The 16,467-nt window shown below is 37.2% G+C and overlaps 1 protein-coding gene across 7 annotated transcripts in view; it reads left to right on the forward strand.

The window, feature by feature from the left end:
• Nucleotides 1-7,390, forward strand: part of phyl (phyllopod) — a 413,007-nt gene extending 405,617 nt beyond the window's left edge. For 6 of the 7 annotated variants that reach the window (XM_067773130.1, XM_067773128.1, XM_067773132.1 and 3 more), the window contains one exon: nucleotides 765-2,112. In XM_067773130.1, the coding sequence (XP_067629231.1) occupies nucleotides 885-1,871 (987 nt within the window). In that variant the 5' untranslated portion in view covers nucleotides 765-884 and the 3' untranslated portion in view covers nucleotides 1,872-2,112. Of the gene's footprint in view, nucleotides 1-764; nucleotides 2,113-3,000; nucleotides 3,065-3,120; nucleotides 6,082-6,148; nucleotides 6,398-6,490; nucleotides 6,968-7,149 lie in introns of those variants that run through there. The other variant, XR_010950890.1, reaches the window with a different exon arrangement.
• The last annotated feature ends 9,077 nt before the right edge of the window (nucleotides 7,391-16,467 follow it).

Genomic DNA, 16,467 nt, shown 5'->3' on the forward strand with positions numbered 1-16,467 from the left:
AAATTTTTTCAAAAGTTTTCATTAACTTAACATTGACCTTAAATAACTTTTGATCCATCAGACTTCGCAAAAAATGTTGACAATGACATGTAAACTTATTTTTTTAATGGTGACCAATTAGATGTTTATACAAACCAAACGATATCAAAACAAACATTTTCCATACAACTTACATACATACATATGTATATATGTATGTATATGGGAAACAAAAATCCCTACCATATTACCATTTCCACACCTGTTTACTAATAAACAAAGTTCTATGATCAGTACAGTTGTAAATGACCCCGATAACTATTTCTAGCTTAAGCCTCAAGCACAACTTTGGTTACGTAAATATATGTAACTAAATAAATGAATATTAACAAAGCAACCCCAAACAAACAAAAATATATGCATATATGCATCTATACACACATAAATATATGTACGTATAAATATTTATGCATGCTCATCTGCACAAGCGATGAGCGTAACATCAACGCAATGTCTTTTATTTTACTATTCCAAGTATCCGGATAGTACTATCCGGATAAACGAATAAAAAATCCGAATAAATATTATTCGGATTACGAATACCTGGCGAATAAAAGAGTTTATTATTCGGATAATTTTTATTCGGATAGTCCCACCCCTAGTCATAATAAATGGCATATGTATGTTAATTTTCTAGCAACGACATAAAACTCTTTAATGGAGAGACGCTTCGAGACGCGATTCATACAACCCCTTGTTAAAAAATTGTTTATATCTATTTTCAGCCGCTCAATGAGGAAAAATACTTGTGTTATAGCTGCAATAACTGGCTAATCAACTGGCACTCGCTTCAAGCATTAAACAGTAACGACGCAGATAGCCCCTCCGGTACCTTTCGTTCTCACATGAATGGCATGCTGTATAAGGAGAAATCAGAAAGTCAACACCAACTAAGACACTTTCAATTTATCAAGCAAACAAAATTATATAATCAACGTCCCATAGCCAAAGTATGCCCATTGCGTATACCAACAAAAACGCTTACTCAAACTCCTGCATCGACGAAACACTCCACTCCGAATGTTCTTAGACAACGCCCATCATTTTCAGGACACAGAACAAATATACTAAAATTTCAACGACGATGTCTTAGTCGACCATTTCATTGTGGTATATTTAGGATGATTTTAAGAAATTTACGTTTAGGGCAGGAATTTGTAACATACAAACCCTGGATTGGCCGTTTTTGCATTCCATCAATTAAAATAATATACCAAAAATTCCCACGCACCCTTCGTACTACAGAGGCTTTAAAAAGTAAAGAGGGAAAAAATCTGTATAACTCATGCAAAATTAAATGCAGCGACGATATACATAGAAAGAGGCAAAATGGTAAAGAGTCCCAAAGAAATTTATCTAAAATATGTATTAGTACAATATGTATTAGCAATAACCACGTCCGCAAATTTAAAAATAAAGTAGATACAACTGATAAGAACAAACAGTGCTTGAGATGTCCTTTGATAGATGGAAAAGTTGTGTCAATGCTAAGACGACTCGGAACTACACTCTCCCATGAGAGTTTGCAAGAAAAGCAAACTACTGTAAGTGAATTATTCCCCCGAATTATGAGCCCAACCAAACCTCAACCTCGATGGATTCGTAAGTTGGATGAAGATGAAATTCCACTCAATTTCAATAACGCAATATCGGAAGTGCTACCACAATGTGTTCGAAATCAGAAACAAAAAAATCAATATGATGCGAAATGTACGACGGAATTTATGGCTACATTACATGCGAAGCGAAAATTAGCATATCATGTGTCAACTATTAATGATAATAGTCAATACATTTTGTTGCCGGAAGGGCTGAGTATTTCTAAAATTTAAGAATATATGTATGCATGACCCACATACACGGGGAGATAGCGAAGTAAAGAAAATGTGAAAGGCGTGCAAACATACATAAGTATACAAATGTATTTAAGTATTAGGGATGCCAATTTTTAGATTTGTATAATCCTGGAACTATCGTCTATTGGGTATTGCAATCCAAGGATTCCGGGATTTGGATATTTATTATATTGAAACATCTTAACTAACCAATTGCATAATAAATAGTAAACAAAAAGATTTTTAAAATATTTTTTATTTAAAAATCAAATTATTTCTTTAAAACAAAAAAAAAATACAGGAACAAAAATTTTTACCCGCAGTTTGTACATAAATAAAGGAATACATATTTCAAAGCCAGCTCGATGCAAAAAAAAAGTATTTAATACAAATTCATTAATGCATTAAGTTCAAGGAATTTTACTGATTAAAATAACCTTGCGGTTTTGGTTTCCTTACACTGTTTCGGTTTTGGTTATGGTCTCGTTTTTTAACATTTATTTCGGTTTCGCTCCGGTGCCAGTTTCAGAAAAAAACATGAACACAAGTTTGTACACAAAAAAACTAGTCTGTCTAGGAAACGTAGAAAATGTTCCACGCTTCCTAGACCAAATAGTCAACACACGAATTACACAAGTAATATCCTTTACATCTGATCCTGCATGAAACGCCAAAAGTTAAATAAGTAATGCTTTTATTATGGATTTAAAAAGTTTACAAAACTGCGAGCACAGAAAATTGTTATTTTTTTAATTGAAATTTAAGTCTCAGCATTTTTGCCACATTTGTAAATTTTCTATTCAAATCATGGCGGAACTATACAAACTATGATTCAATCGCAAGAGGTTTGCTCGGCAGTCAACATTTTTGACAATTGCGGCCATCTTGCTCCCAAGTTGAACTGACATCCCCTGACTGTGTTGCTGCTTGGCAAGTTTGTTTAAAAAAAGTAGTTAAGGGCAAAATCTTGGTATAAGAATATATTTCAGCAATACTTATATCTATTTGACGTTGTAATTTTTATTTATTCTTGAAAAAAATGTTGCATTCATCACATGAAAACTGATAAGTTTAGAGAAAAATTTAATAATGAAGCAATATACGGGAGTTATTCTTGATTTTGCAGGTGGTAGGCATTAGGAAATACCCGCTACTGCTGTTTAATTGTGAATTCGATTGCTTATTTTGAGGTAAGACAATTAATTGTAAAACATAAATTTTAAATTTCACGAAGACCATTTTTCAGAATAAGCTCTTTATATACCGGCGGCGGCGGCGGCGCCGGCGCGCCGACAAAGTAATCGGCGTAAATATCTAAACTGAATGGCTGGACTTCAGAATAACACATATCCACATAATGAATATGGAAACATACTGATGACGTCAATAATATTGTAAGGAATTTTGGGGAATTCCGCTTATTTTAAACCTTCTGCTCACGTTCGAATCGCTAAACTTTTGCATAAATCACACCACTATTTAGATTACTTCAAGAGTAGTACTTCACAATTAACCTTCACAACCAATAGCGTGTTTAAATCAACACTGATTAGTGACTACTCAGCTTGTGCTGCTTTTATGCTCTCTGTTGCCTTGCCCGCATATTTCACCAAATGTTTAGACGTTTCTCCTTCTAGAATCTACTACTTGATTACCAGATATATGCATGGGTATTTGTATTTTATAGCCTCTCTCATAGCCATATGCGTGTGTATATGTGGGTACTACTTCGGCTGATGATTACATGTGTTTGCGAGTATCTCTTCGTTGCCTTGTATGTAAATATGTGTGTAAATGATGATTGATTTGTTTACGTACCAAGAATGGCAGCTTGCTTTATTGTTGTTGTGCCTTTATTTAATAACCGCTTAGTGATGTGAGTATTACTTAGTTGTACTAATATTCGTCACACTGCCCTCCACATAAGTCCTATCGTCCCGATCAGACAAATTTCATGATCTAAACGCTGGCAGTCTTTCCAAATGAACCACTTTCATTTTTGTTCCTCGTTTCCCAATTGTTTTTATGCGGTAAACTACATCATTAATCCGTGTCACAACTTTATATGGGACTTGCCAATTTAACTGCAATTTCGGTGACAAGCCTTTTTTTCTTGTAAACTCTTGTAGGCTATGGGGTACGCTGGAAAAGTTTGGTAAAAATCTGCGGTAATATGTGCACAGCCCAAAGAAACATCTCAATGCATGCAGGTTTTGTGGTCTTGGTCAATTCTTGGCAGTGCAGATGCCCTCTGTCGTTACCTTGTGACCCAAATAACTTACTTCCTTTTTAAACAGCGAATATCTTTTTGGGACTTAATTTCATACCGCCAGGTATTCTCTGGAAAACTTTCTCTAGGTTCTTAAGATGTTTTTCATAGTTCTTTCCCAATATGATGATGTCGTCTAGGTACACTAAGCATGTTTTCTAATGTAGTCCTTTCAGTATCTGATCCATGAGTCTCAAAAGTAGCTGGTTCATTACATTTTCCAAAGGGCATTACTATAAACTGCCAAAGACCATCTCCGACACTAAACGCTGTTTTATCCTTGCCTTCCTCCACCTCCACTTGCCAGTAGCCACATTTAAGTCCAGTGTGGAAAACCATTTTGTACCAGATAGCGAGTCCAAACTGTCGTCAATTCTTGGCAATGGGCAGCTATCCTTTTTCGTAACGTCATTCAACTTCCGGTAGTCCACGCAAAACCTCATTTTTCCATGGACTAGCTGATGATTCGATTACGCCGCTGTCGCTCATTTCTTGTATGATTTGACTCACCACTTCCCGCTTCGCCAGTGGAACACTACGAGGAGATTGACGGGTCGGCCTCGCATCTCCAGTGTCAATTTGATGTTTCACAATCTTGGTGCGGCCTGGTTTGGAGCCATCTTGGTCAAATATATTTGCGTACTTTATGATCAGCTCTTTGCCTTACTCTGATAGTCTTCCTCTAGCCCCTCCGTCAATGCCATGATTAATCAAAGATTAATCTTCCTAGTTGAAACGTTTTCCTGGAGCTGTTCACAGTTAATAACTATTTCAGCTTCTTGGTATCTTCCCAATATAGCACCTTTGGTCAGTTTGAGTGGTGATTTGCACTCACTGAGTACCTTTACCAGAATACGTCTCCAAACCATCTTGTTTTGTCATAGCCATGGTTTTTCCTACAAGTACATTCGGTGTTGATGTGCTTGCTGCTTCAACAACCCACAATTTCTTTGTCCCACAATTTCCATCAACCTTTGCCCAGATGACTGCTTCTGATCTTGGTGGTATTTGCTGACTCTCTTCAACCAGTACTCGTTTACTGCTGTAGCCTCTCTCGTAACCGAAATTAAGTGGCACGTCCATGTTCTTATATCGCATCGTCTTGCTTTGAATATCGATCTTGATGCCTTGGTCGATTAAGAAATCCACTCCAATTATGATTTCATCAACAATCTCTGCCACTATAAAATTGTGTACCACTGTGACGTTCCTAGTTGTGACTTCTAATGTTGGCAGATCCCGTGATTTTTGAGGAACAATGTTATCTGTGAATGTGACCTCTCAGTCACATCGTATTTTATCCGTGACTGTGACTGTGACATAGGAAGAGGAAGAGCTACCCTTCAAGACGGTGGTTGGTGATAGTTCACGCACACATTCAAAGCTTTTTTTGCTCTCCACTAAAAATGTCACATTTGATACTGTCATCGAAATGACAGTGTCATATTTAATAAATTAAAAAATCCAAAAGGATTGGTTGGAACTGCAAACAAAAGGCGGCACGTCCGACGAGAGCCTGGATAACCAATTGACATTTGCATTGATTTGAGCAATGCTACGAGCAGCTGTTGACATCAGCTGCAACCATTGCTAAGTACTTTATGCAAATTTAGAATGCTATGCTGGATTTCTTATATAGTTTCTCTGATGATGAATTGAAGCGTGAAGCCAAACCGGAGGGGTGGAACGAATATATTAATGGTATTGTAAAGTCGGCACGTGTGTTAGCAAGTCGTTTGCCTGGAGAAGAGGATTTCTTACGTGATCTGGAATTGTTTCGTCTCAAAATGATATTGCGCCTATTACACGTATCCAGCTTCAATGGTAAAATGAATGCGCTAAATAAAATCAATATAGTGCTAAGCTCATATTCACATCGTACACAACAACAACAGCATTGTATGCCCGATGATGAAATGGATTGGTTGACGGCAGAGCGTAAGTACACGTAAACAATTTAATATAAAAATGTTGGCTTTTTCATTGCGATTTTATTTGGTACTAGAATTATATCAACTTTCTGATGTTTTGTGCTCGAAAGACGCCTTGCTCAGCTACAATATGTTGAAAAGTCGGAGAAGATAATACGATTTCTATAAAAGAACACGCCTCAACACTTGAAGATTTGGATACAGTATGGCGTGCACAGATTAGCAAACACGAAGCAATTGTTAAGAATGTGCATGACCTTTTGGCGAAATTAGCTTGGGATTTTACGCCCGAACAATTGGATCATCTGTTTGAATCATTCCAGGTAGATACAAACTTTCAACATATATGAATACAAAATTAATATTACTTGATATTTAAGAATAATTCAAATTTTCACTATGTTTTCTTACTATAGGCTAGTATGACCGCCACTAATAAGGGTCAGCGTGAAGGGCTTCTCGAACTAATAAGGCGCCTTGCCGAGGACGATAAGAATGGTTTAAAGGCTAAAAAGTGTTAAAGATTTTTTGAACGCTTGCCCATAACCAGAAAATACCGCCAGAAGTATTAGGTCAAGTATTACCAGCGTTTAATACGCGAAATTTGTTGCTTGTATATTTAATCGCCCAGTCGTGCTCCGCGCACTCAACAAACACTTAATCGCCCACAAGTAATTGAACGTTTGCCAAATGATTATACTTTCATCATACTTGTTACGAACAGTTTAACTGCATATATGGATAAAATTCTCAACATGATTGCTGAAATGCCGAATGTTGAGCGGAAAACTATACGTATTGATGGACGTTATCCGCATAATATGCAAATACAGGAGCGTTTCGATTTTCTCAAGTTGTTAAAGGATGGGCACCTGTTGTTGTCCGCCGAACAAGTAAGAGATTATTGCAATCGTTTTTCATCTATTAATAAAGGCGTTGTCAGTTATTAATTTTAAGATTTGGGTTGGTGTTTTTGTAGCAGGTTGTTGTTATTGTAGAGTACTCGTTATTTATAATTTGTAAGCACCATTGTATATATAATGAAAGGAATTAAATGTTTAATTTTCGCTTTTAGATACATGATAAGGAGGTCGAGGTGGATAATTAGGGGGGTTCGCCGTCTTTTAAAACCCAATAAATCGCAACATCTGGACAAATATACATCAGCTGCTGAACAGCATTCCATTCCGACAGCACTAATAATCAATTCCTGTTACTCGGCATCACAGTCCATCCCAACAACTGCTTTAATAATATATACATATTTTATAATATAATTTTGTTCAATTTGTATGCTTCTGTAATTTATCTGTAATCCGTAACTATATTTAATCTGATTAATTGTTAAATTTGTAGACTACTAAATAAATAAATAAGTGGTAATTTTAAAACCCAATTTTTTGTTATCAAATTCTTTTTATTTTATCATAGTCAGCCTTTAGTTCAATTAACATTTAAATACAGGTACCAAAAATATTTTATGAAATAAAACTGCAAAAATTGTATATATTCGTACATACAGAAAAAAAAATTAAATCTAAATACATATTCAATCAATCTTAGTAAAATATTTTTTTTGGATGCGTTTAATTTAAAAATGTTATACAAAAGTTTGATTACTGTTTAAGAAGATAAGCATCTCAGTTTTTTTTTCCCTCAGTCGTGAGCGACGGTCGCTAACTATTTGGCCTGCTTTCGAAAAAACTTTCACATGGAACAGAAGATGCTAGTGCACATAAATATTTCCTTGCCAAATCTGCTAGCTTAGGGTATTTATATTTATTTTCGCGCCACCACTGAAATGAATAGTTTGTTCTGGAAACTATACGATCCTCTAAATACCGCTGCATTTCAATGATGCTTTTTGCTTCAGCACTACCTTTCGGTCTATTTTGGTTGGCATATTGATCGAAAGTGCTCCAAATGGAAAGAAAACATTCTGCAGGTTCGTCTACACTCTCAGACAAGGGAGCCGATTCTGCCCTGTACAGTTCCATAAGATTACTTTTCACAATTTTTTTATAATTTTCTGCAGCTAATTCATCCGTCAATGCTAATAATTTAAACCTAGGATCCAAAAATGTAGCTACAGAAAATGTGTTGCTTTTTTGGATATTGCCCAATCGTTCCCGAATACCATTTACAAAAATGTCTATAACCTTGCGCACAGGATCGGGCCACACTTTTGTTAGCAAATGCCTGTAGACGTCCTGAAGACCATTTGTAATCGGTATTACCAGGGATCCCGTACAATACGTTTTGCCACTTATGGTTACTGTAGCGTCTTTGAATGGTTGACATATTATACATAAATCTCTGACTATTTTCCATTCTTCACTAGACAAGGTTAAAAGGCCCCTGTTTAAAATAACTAGCGTACATTTTACTGCTTCCTCAAGCGCAGCGAATCGTTCCATCATTGCAAGAGTAGAGTTCCACCTAGTCTCAACTTGTTGAATCAGCTTCAACGGGTCCCTGCCACTGTTTCGTTGATAGCTCAGAAAAGCTACGTTGACTGAAGAACTTTTCTTAAAATAAGTAACTATACCTTTGATCTTATCGATTATTTCAGCAACTTCCGTTACACGCAACCCATCTTTAACAATCAAATTCATTGTATGAGCCATATGTTTCCAATTCAACTTTGTTGTAAGGGCACATTTTACGTTGCTGGCATTATCGGAAACAGAAAGCAAAATTTTTCTTTCTACATTCCAGTCACAGACAATTTTGTGTATCGCGTTAGCTAAGTTTTCGGCCGTATGGTTAATATTGAGCTCTGAAGCCGACAATAGTATGGATTTCAGCTCAAACTCCGGTGATACAAAATGTGCTGTCACAGCAATGAAGCTAGAAATATTTCTTGAAGTCCAAAAATCCGTTGTAATACAAAATTGGTTTCCGCCTTGTATCATTCCTTACATTTTATGTCTGCACTGTTCGTACAAAGCAGGAATCATGGTTTTGGAAACTACCCGTCTGCTTGGGAGTACGTACATAGGATTCAAAGATTTCACAAATTCCCTGAATCCTCTGTCGACTACAACGCTAATTGGTTGTAAGTCTATAGTAAATAACTGCAGAAGCTTGCTATTCAAACCCTCTTTTGAAATTGGGTGATAGTGTTTTATAATTTTGCATTGTGTCATCCGTTTTGGTGCTGCACTGGAAGTTGATGGCTGCTCTTCAGTGATATCAATGACAGGTTCAATTTCGATAGGTTGAGGTTTATCCTGCAAAGGGAAATGCATACATACACAGGGACACTAACAAAGCTTGGAAGTCGTTAAAATTTACCGCAAGCTCTTCCAGTTGTACGGTCGGATGCCTCCGCATCATATGTCTCTTCAAATTACTTGTCGATGTTTTATAAGATGTTTTGCTTTTGCAAATATTGCATGTGGAAAAAGAATGATCAACCTTTTCAAAAAACTGCCATAGGAAACTGGTTTTGGATTTTTTTTACATCTTTCATAAATAATAAATTTTTATAAAACTTTAAGCTTAAAGTGCTACACTCCAAATCGCCCCAGTCCAGTCAATACGAGAATATTAAAAATGAAACGATTTTCAGAACGTAAGTAACAGACGTATTCACATCAATAGAAACCGTACTCAAAACGGAATGCAAAAAAAATATCCATTCCAAATACATATACATGCATGATTTTACATGGAGACTGCGCCATCTGCTCCTAATTAGTCACAGCACGAATCACAGATTCATTGACTCATGTGATAGAGATTATAATTAAACGTGATTGTGAACGAAGTGCAGATGCTATCACAGTCGGTCACTCACGGCTATTCCTCAGAAGCAATCACAGCGTTCAGCTGTGATCATGTAGTACCTGTGACAAAATCACAGGTACACGGATATTTCCCAACTCTAGTGACTTCTCCAGTGGCTGTACGCAATCTTGCTCCATGCAATGGCCTTATCATCTTGTTGACTAAATCCGCTCGAATGATGGATTGAGATACACCCTTATCTACAGTCAGTAAATGTTCCTTTCCATCCACATGTCCTCCTACAGTAAGATTGTTTGACCTTCTTCCAATTTGCGAGATAGGGATTATGGGGCATTCAATTGCGGGAGCCAGTTCTCGCCACTTGCAGCTGACTCACTTTAGTTTATCGATTGAGCGGACTTGGAGATTTGCTCGTCTCCTTCAGCTCTGCGTTTACGTCCACCCAACAGTAACTATTGGGACCGGTGCTGCAATGATGTGCAATGTGACCTGGGTTGCCGCACTTAAAGCATTTCATAAGTCCGGAATTTTTCTGTTGTCATCCCTTCAGTGCTTCCAAAATTGTGTCTGTGTGTGATTTGTACGCTGGTTTACTCAATAGTGGGGCAGGTTTCTGAGGCAGTGCAGGGGATACTGTTTCAGCAAATATTAGCTTTGGGTTTGCGTATGTAGCCCGCTCCGTTTCAACGTCCCGTATGCCATTTATAAAGCTCTGGATTTTTACCCTCTCGGTGTATTCCACGGGTGCGTCCGCATTTGCTAGATGAGCCAATCTTTTAACATCCGAGGCAAACTCCTGCAAAGTCTCCTTAGATTTTTGGTAGCGGTTTTGCAATTCTATTTGGTAGATTCGTTTCCAGTGTTCGTCGTTCTACAGCAGCCATCAATGCTTCATAGTTGTTCCGTTCTCCTTCGGAATTTGTCTGTAGGATTTCTCTGCTGGCCCCTTCCATGCTACGAATAGAGCTGCAACTTTATCTTCAGCATTCCATTTGTTCACGGCTGCGGTTTTCTCAAACTGTAGCTAAAAGACCTGGAAAGGAACAGACCCGTCAAAGGATGGTATCTTTACCTTTGGATTACTCCCTGAAACCGCTGGCCGATTTATTTGCAACTCCTGCAAAGCTTCTATCTCGGCATCCATTTTGTCCCCGAGCTATACAATTTTTGTATCCTGTGCTTCTAGCTGCGAAGAAATTTGTGCCACCTGCAATGATAACCGCTCTCCTTGTGCTTCCATCTCGGATGTAATATGTGTCGACATTCTTGTGCTTCAACCTTCGATGTTATTTGTGACGACATTTCTGAAAAACTTGCTTCTTGTTGTATCTCCTGTGATTCCAGTTGAGAGGCCATACATGTCTTCTATTCTTCCAGTTGAGATGCCATATATGTCGTCTGCTCTTCGACATTTGCGACGACATGGATGTTACTGTCGATGTTTGTGCAGATATTGCAGCCAATATCATGTTCAAGTCTGTGCTGGTAACTGTCTGCGATGTTTCGTTTTTCTCCTCCAATTTTGTTGTCTCATCGCCATTAAGATGAATGACATACTCTTCCGCGTATTTGAAACGATCTGCTAAAGTTCGAATCGCTAAGCTGTTGAATAAATCACTCCACTATTTAGTATTGCAAACTGGTCTTTATTTAGATTACTTCAAGAGTAGTACTTCACAATTATACATCGCACCAATAGTGTGTTTAAATCAAAACTGATTACTGTCTACTCAGCGTGTGCTGCTTTTATACTCTCTGTTGCCTTGTCTGCATATTTCTCCAAATGTCTAGACGTTTCTCCTTCTAGAATCTACTACTTGGTTACCAGCTATATGCATGTGTATTTGTAGTTTATAGCCTCTCGTATAGCCATATGCGTGTGTGTATGTGAGTACTACTTCGGCTGCTGATTACCTGTGTTTGCGAGTATCTTTCCGTTGCCTTGTATGTACATATGTGTGTAAATGATAATTGATTTGTTTACGTACCAAGAGTGGCAGCTTGCTTTATTGTTGTTGTGCCTTTATTTAATAACCGCTTAGTGATGTCAGTATAACTTAGTGATACTAATATTCGTTAGAATATGTTTGACGATCTGGAACAATATCCTGAAGCTGCGGATGAGTATCTGGGAGGCTTGTAGTACGAAAATAAAAAAAAATATTTGGAAATTTATTTAATAATTTGGGAAAAATTTAAACAACGTGACATCAGGACGGACAAGGCGACAGCTGTTTCATGTTTTCATACATTTAAAAAAAAAAAAAGCAATATGGGCAATCCCCGATTATTAAAATCATACAATCACCCCTATTCTGCATTTCGATTACGTACCCGTTCTACGCTCCGCTTTAATCGAAGTTTGGTATTCTGCATTACGACGGAATCGTAAAGAGAAGAGGAAGACCAAATGATTTTTCGAAATCAGCTGTTGGTACGGAATGTGTGAACATTGGAACAAAATAAATTAAAGAAAATTTGTAAAAAATGCTAAAAAAACGTTTATATTTTATTATCCACGCCATTTTGTACAAAAAAAAAGCAATAGAAAATATTGCCGCAGTGTTATATTTTTTTGAGTGAAGTGCTTTCATAATTGTAAGTGTGTTTTTGTCGTTCTTTTGGCCAATTCCCTGCCGTGGCCACCAAGTTTTGTTAAAACGGATTCCTGCACGAATATAGTTGATATTTTCTGAATTTTAAGGATGCTAATTTCATTGCAGTGGCCTAAAATACTTTATAAAGGTTTATTTATTATTTCCGCAAGGATTGTTTACGTTTTCGCTTCACCTTCCTCTACGCCGGCAGCTTGCTTTGGCATATAACTGGACCCAACGAACAGACACAAATTATAGCTGTCTATTATAATGGAATCAATAGCCGCGGCATTATTTATGGAGTTGGAAAGCAACGCATACGAAAACTGCCAGGCGAGAATGGAAAGGCAAATATTGCGAAATTTGTGTAATCCATTTGAGATGAGTGACGAATTGTAAGAAATTGAACTTAAAAGTGGTAAAGTTTAATGACTTATTTTCTTATTTAGGTTCAAAAAAAACTTACGACTTAACAAGGATGCTTTCAAGTATGTGATAGATACTTTTGCGGGGCAAATAAGTCCAAGGACTTCAACATCGACATGTTGTTTTTGACCTGGAAACATATAAAAAACAATCATCAACAAGCCTTCTACTTTTCTTAACAAGTTTTACTTACATTTTTGTTAAAATTCTGTTACAAATTAATAAAAAAATAAAAAGAAAATATTTTTCCGCCAACTAATTTTCAACTTAGAAAAACGGAACTACGATCGAAATGCAGAATACAAAAAATCGAACGATTCGAAGTTGGATCGAAAGAGATTGGAACACAGAATACCAAAATTGCCCAATCGAAAAAATTCCAATCCAAGTCGAAATGCAGGATAGGGCTGAATATTTGGAAAGGTTTTGCTCATATGTATTTAATCAAAGCGACGTTTCAGCCATTTGAAAAAATCCGGGGTTTTTGCCTCAAAATATCGCGGATCGTTCAAAAAATTCCAGGAGTAGCTCCTTACGGAGGAAGGGAGAATTACTAAAAATGGTCGCACTTTCGTAGCTGTTGTTCTGGGCTAACTCTAATACTCTTCGTCGGCACGATTTCTTAAAATCATTTGTGGTTCCATGCTGGTCACGCACAAAGGCGACTTACGGTTGCTATGAATTATCTACTAATACTCATGGCTCTCGTGGCACAGTTTAACGATTAGCATCAATGCTGGGTTATTGTTGATCGCGCCAAAGGCCGCTTTCACTTTTTTCGGCTGATTCTCTGCGACCTCAAATTTCGCAATTGAATTTTATAACTGGCAGTGATGCGCATCCCTTGATACTGACCATATCGGATCAATTTTCGAAATGAACAATAAATGGCCTAGAGAGTCTTAAAAAAAGGAGAAAATATAGTAACGCGAGGGATAATTTTTCAATTATTTTATATTTATTATTAGATGAATTTAAAATACAAACCCGAACAAAAAAGAGTGCGGATGTGATAAGGCAATCTAAATTTATCTAACACCGGTGATTTTTTCTACTTTTTGAGGTTAGGGCCGACCCTGAATCCTTAGCGGCAATCTTGGTACCGGATTGGACAATTTTCAACAAACCGACGAGCAATTAACATTTGCGGGCACAAGTTGCACAGTTTCCACTCCCTACGCATATTGATAAGGTAGTAAAGCTACGCCTAATATATTATTATTGCAATTGGTACACATTTTTATTTATTTTCAGGTCTTATGACGTCCCCCATAAGACTCCATCGCCTTTTACAACCAGATAGCCGTGTTATGATTTTAGAATTAAGTCACCTATAATTATATTATAACATAGAATGAAATTGTAAATTGATAATTATTCAACGCACAATATATATTTCAGTTAAAATAACCAAGTTGTAGCAAATATTTTAATATTCACTTATACCTAATTAATACAAAGTAAAATTAATAATAATAATGATATACAAAGTAAAATTCAAATTAAAATGTTTATAATAAAATCACTTTTTCCATTGAAACTGTTTATGAATATTTGGAGGTTTGTTCCAATTATGTCGAATGGATAAAGCGAATTTTCTCCAAGTTGCATTCCTAGCACATGTGAAAATCTTGTCTTGCTTACCGGTTCACTTAACGGAAAATGTGAGCATTAGTGATGGAACAATATTTTACTATCGGTGATTGCATCCCCGCGAATGAAAAAATCGCTATGGGGATATCTATTGCTATCCAAATATATCAGTGATTGGAGATTTTCCTTCATTCGATTCTTTTGAATGACAATCACCTCTGGCAGCATTTCGCCAATAGCGATATTTCTTCATGAAGAATGAAAATCACCTCTGGCAGCATTTCACCAATAGTTTGCTCTTTCAGACGACGTTATTTTGAATTGATATTTTTATAAAGGACGTTTTGATCTGGTTGGCTGCGAAATTTTGGTTGTATTAATTTACTAAAAATCCGTTTTAATACCGAGTGAAAGATGAGAGCAAATTATAGTAAACAAGTAAGGAAGGCTAAGTTCGGGTGTAACCGAACATTACATACTCAGTTGAGAGCTATGGAGACAAAGTAAGGGAAAATCACTATGTAGGAAAATTAACCTAGGGTAACCCTGGAATGTGTTTGTATGACATGTGTATCAAATGGATGGTATTAAAGAGTATTTTAAGAGGGCCATGGTTCTATAGGTGGACGCCATTTAGGGATATCGCCATAAAGGTGGACCAGGGCTGACTCTAGAATTTGTTTGTACGATATGGGCATCAAATGAAAGGTGTTAATGAGTATTTTAAAAGGGAGTGGTCCTTAGTTCTATAGGTGGACGCCTTTTCGAGAATCGCCATAAAGGTGGACCAGGGGTGACTCTAGAATGCGTTTGTACAATATGGGTATCAAAGGAAAGGTGTTAATGAGTATTTAAAAAGGGAGTAAGCCTTAGTTCTATGGGTGGACGCCTTTTCGAGATATCGCCATAAAGTTGGACCAGGGGTGACTCTAGCATTTGTTTGTACGATATGGGTATCAAATGAAAGGTGTTAAAAAGAGTATTTTAAAATGGAGTAGGCCTTAGGTCTATAGGTGGACCCCTTTTCGAGATATCGCCATAAAGGTGGACCAGGGGTGACTCTAGAATGCGTTTGTACGATATGGGTATCAAATGAAAGGTGTTAATGAGTATTTTAAAAGGGAGTGGTCCTTAGTTCTTTAGGTGGACGCCTATTCGAGATATCGCCATAAAGGTGGACCAGGGGTGACTCTAGAATTTGTTTTGTAGGACATGTGTATCAAATGGATGGTATTAAAGAGTATTTTAAGAGGGCCATGGTTCTATAGGTGGACGCCATTTAGGGATATCACCATAAAGGTGGAGTTCTATAGGTGGACGCCTTTTCGAGATATCGCCATAAAGGTGGACCAGGGGTGACTCTAGAATTTGTTCGTACGATATGGGTATCAAATGAAAGGTGTTAATTAAAAGGGCGTGGGCCTTAGTTCTATAGGTAGACGCCTTTTCGAGATATCCCCATAAAGGTTGACCAGGGTAACTCTAGAATGCGTTTGTACAATATGGGTATCAAATGAAAGGTGCTAAAAAGAGTATTTTAAAATGGAGTAGGCCTTAGTTCTATAGGTGGACGCCTTTTGGAGATATCGCCATAAAGGTGGACCAGGGGTGACTCTGGAATGCGTTTGTACGATATGGGTATCAAATGAAAGGTGTTAATGAGTATTTTAAAAGGGAGTGGTCCTTAGCTCTTTAGGTGGACGCCTATTCGAGATATCGCCATAAAGGTGGACCAGGGGTGACTCTAGAATTTGTTTGTAGGACATGTGTATCAAATGGATGGTATTAAAGAGTATTTTAAGAGGGCCATGGTTCTATAGGTGGACGCCATTTAGGGATATCACCATAAAGGTGGACCAGGGCTGACTCTAGAATTTGTTTGTACGATATGTGTATCAAATGAAAGGTGTTAATGCGTATTTTAAAAGGGAGTGGTCCTTATTTCTTTAGGTGGACGCCTATTCGAGATATCGCCATAAAGGTGGACCACGGGTGACTCTAGAATTTGTTTGTAGGACATGGGT

Source organism: Eurosta solidaginis, chromosome 3 (assembly GCF_040869045.1).
Source record: "Eurosta solidaginis isolate ZX-2024a chromosome 3, ASM4086904v1, whole genome shotgun sequence".
In the NCBI taxonomy this organism is placed as follows: domain Eukaryota; kingdom Metazoa; phylum Arthropoda; class Insecta; order Diptera; family Tephritidae; genus Eurosta; species Eurosta solidaginis.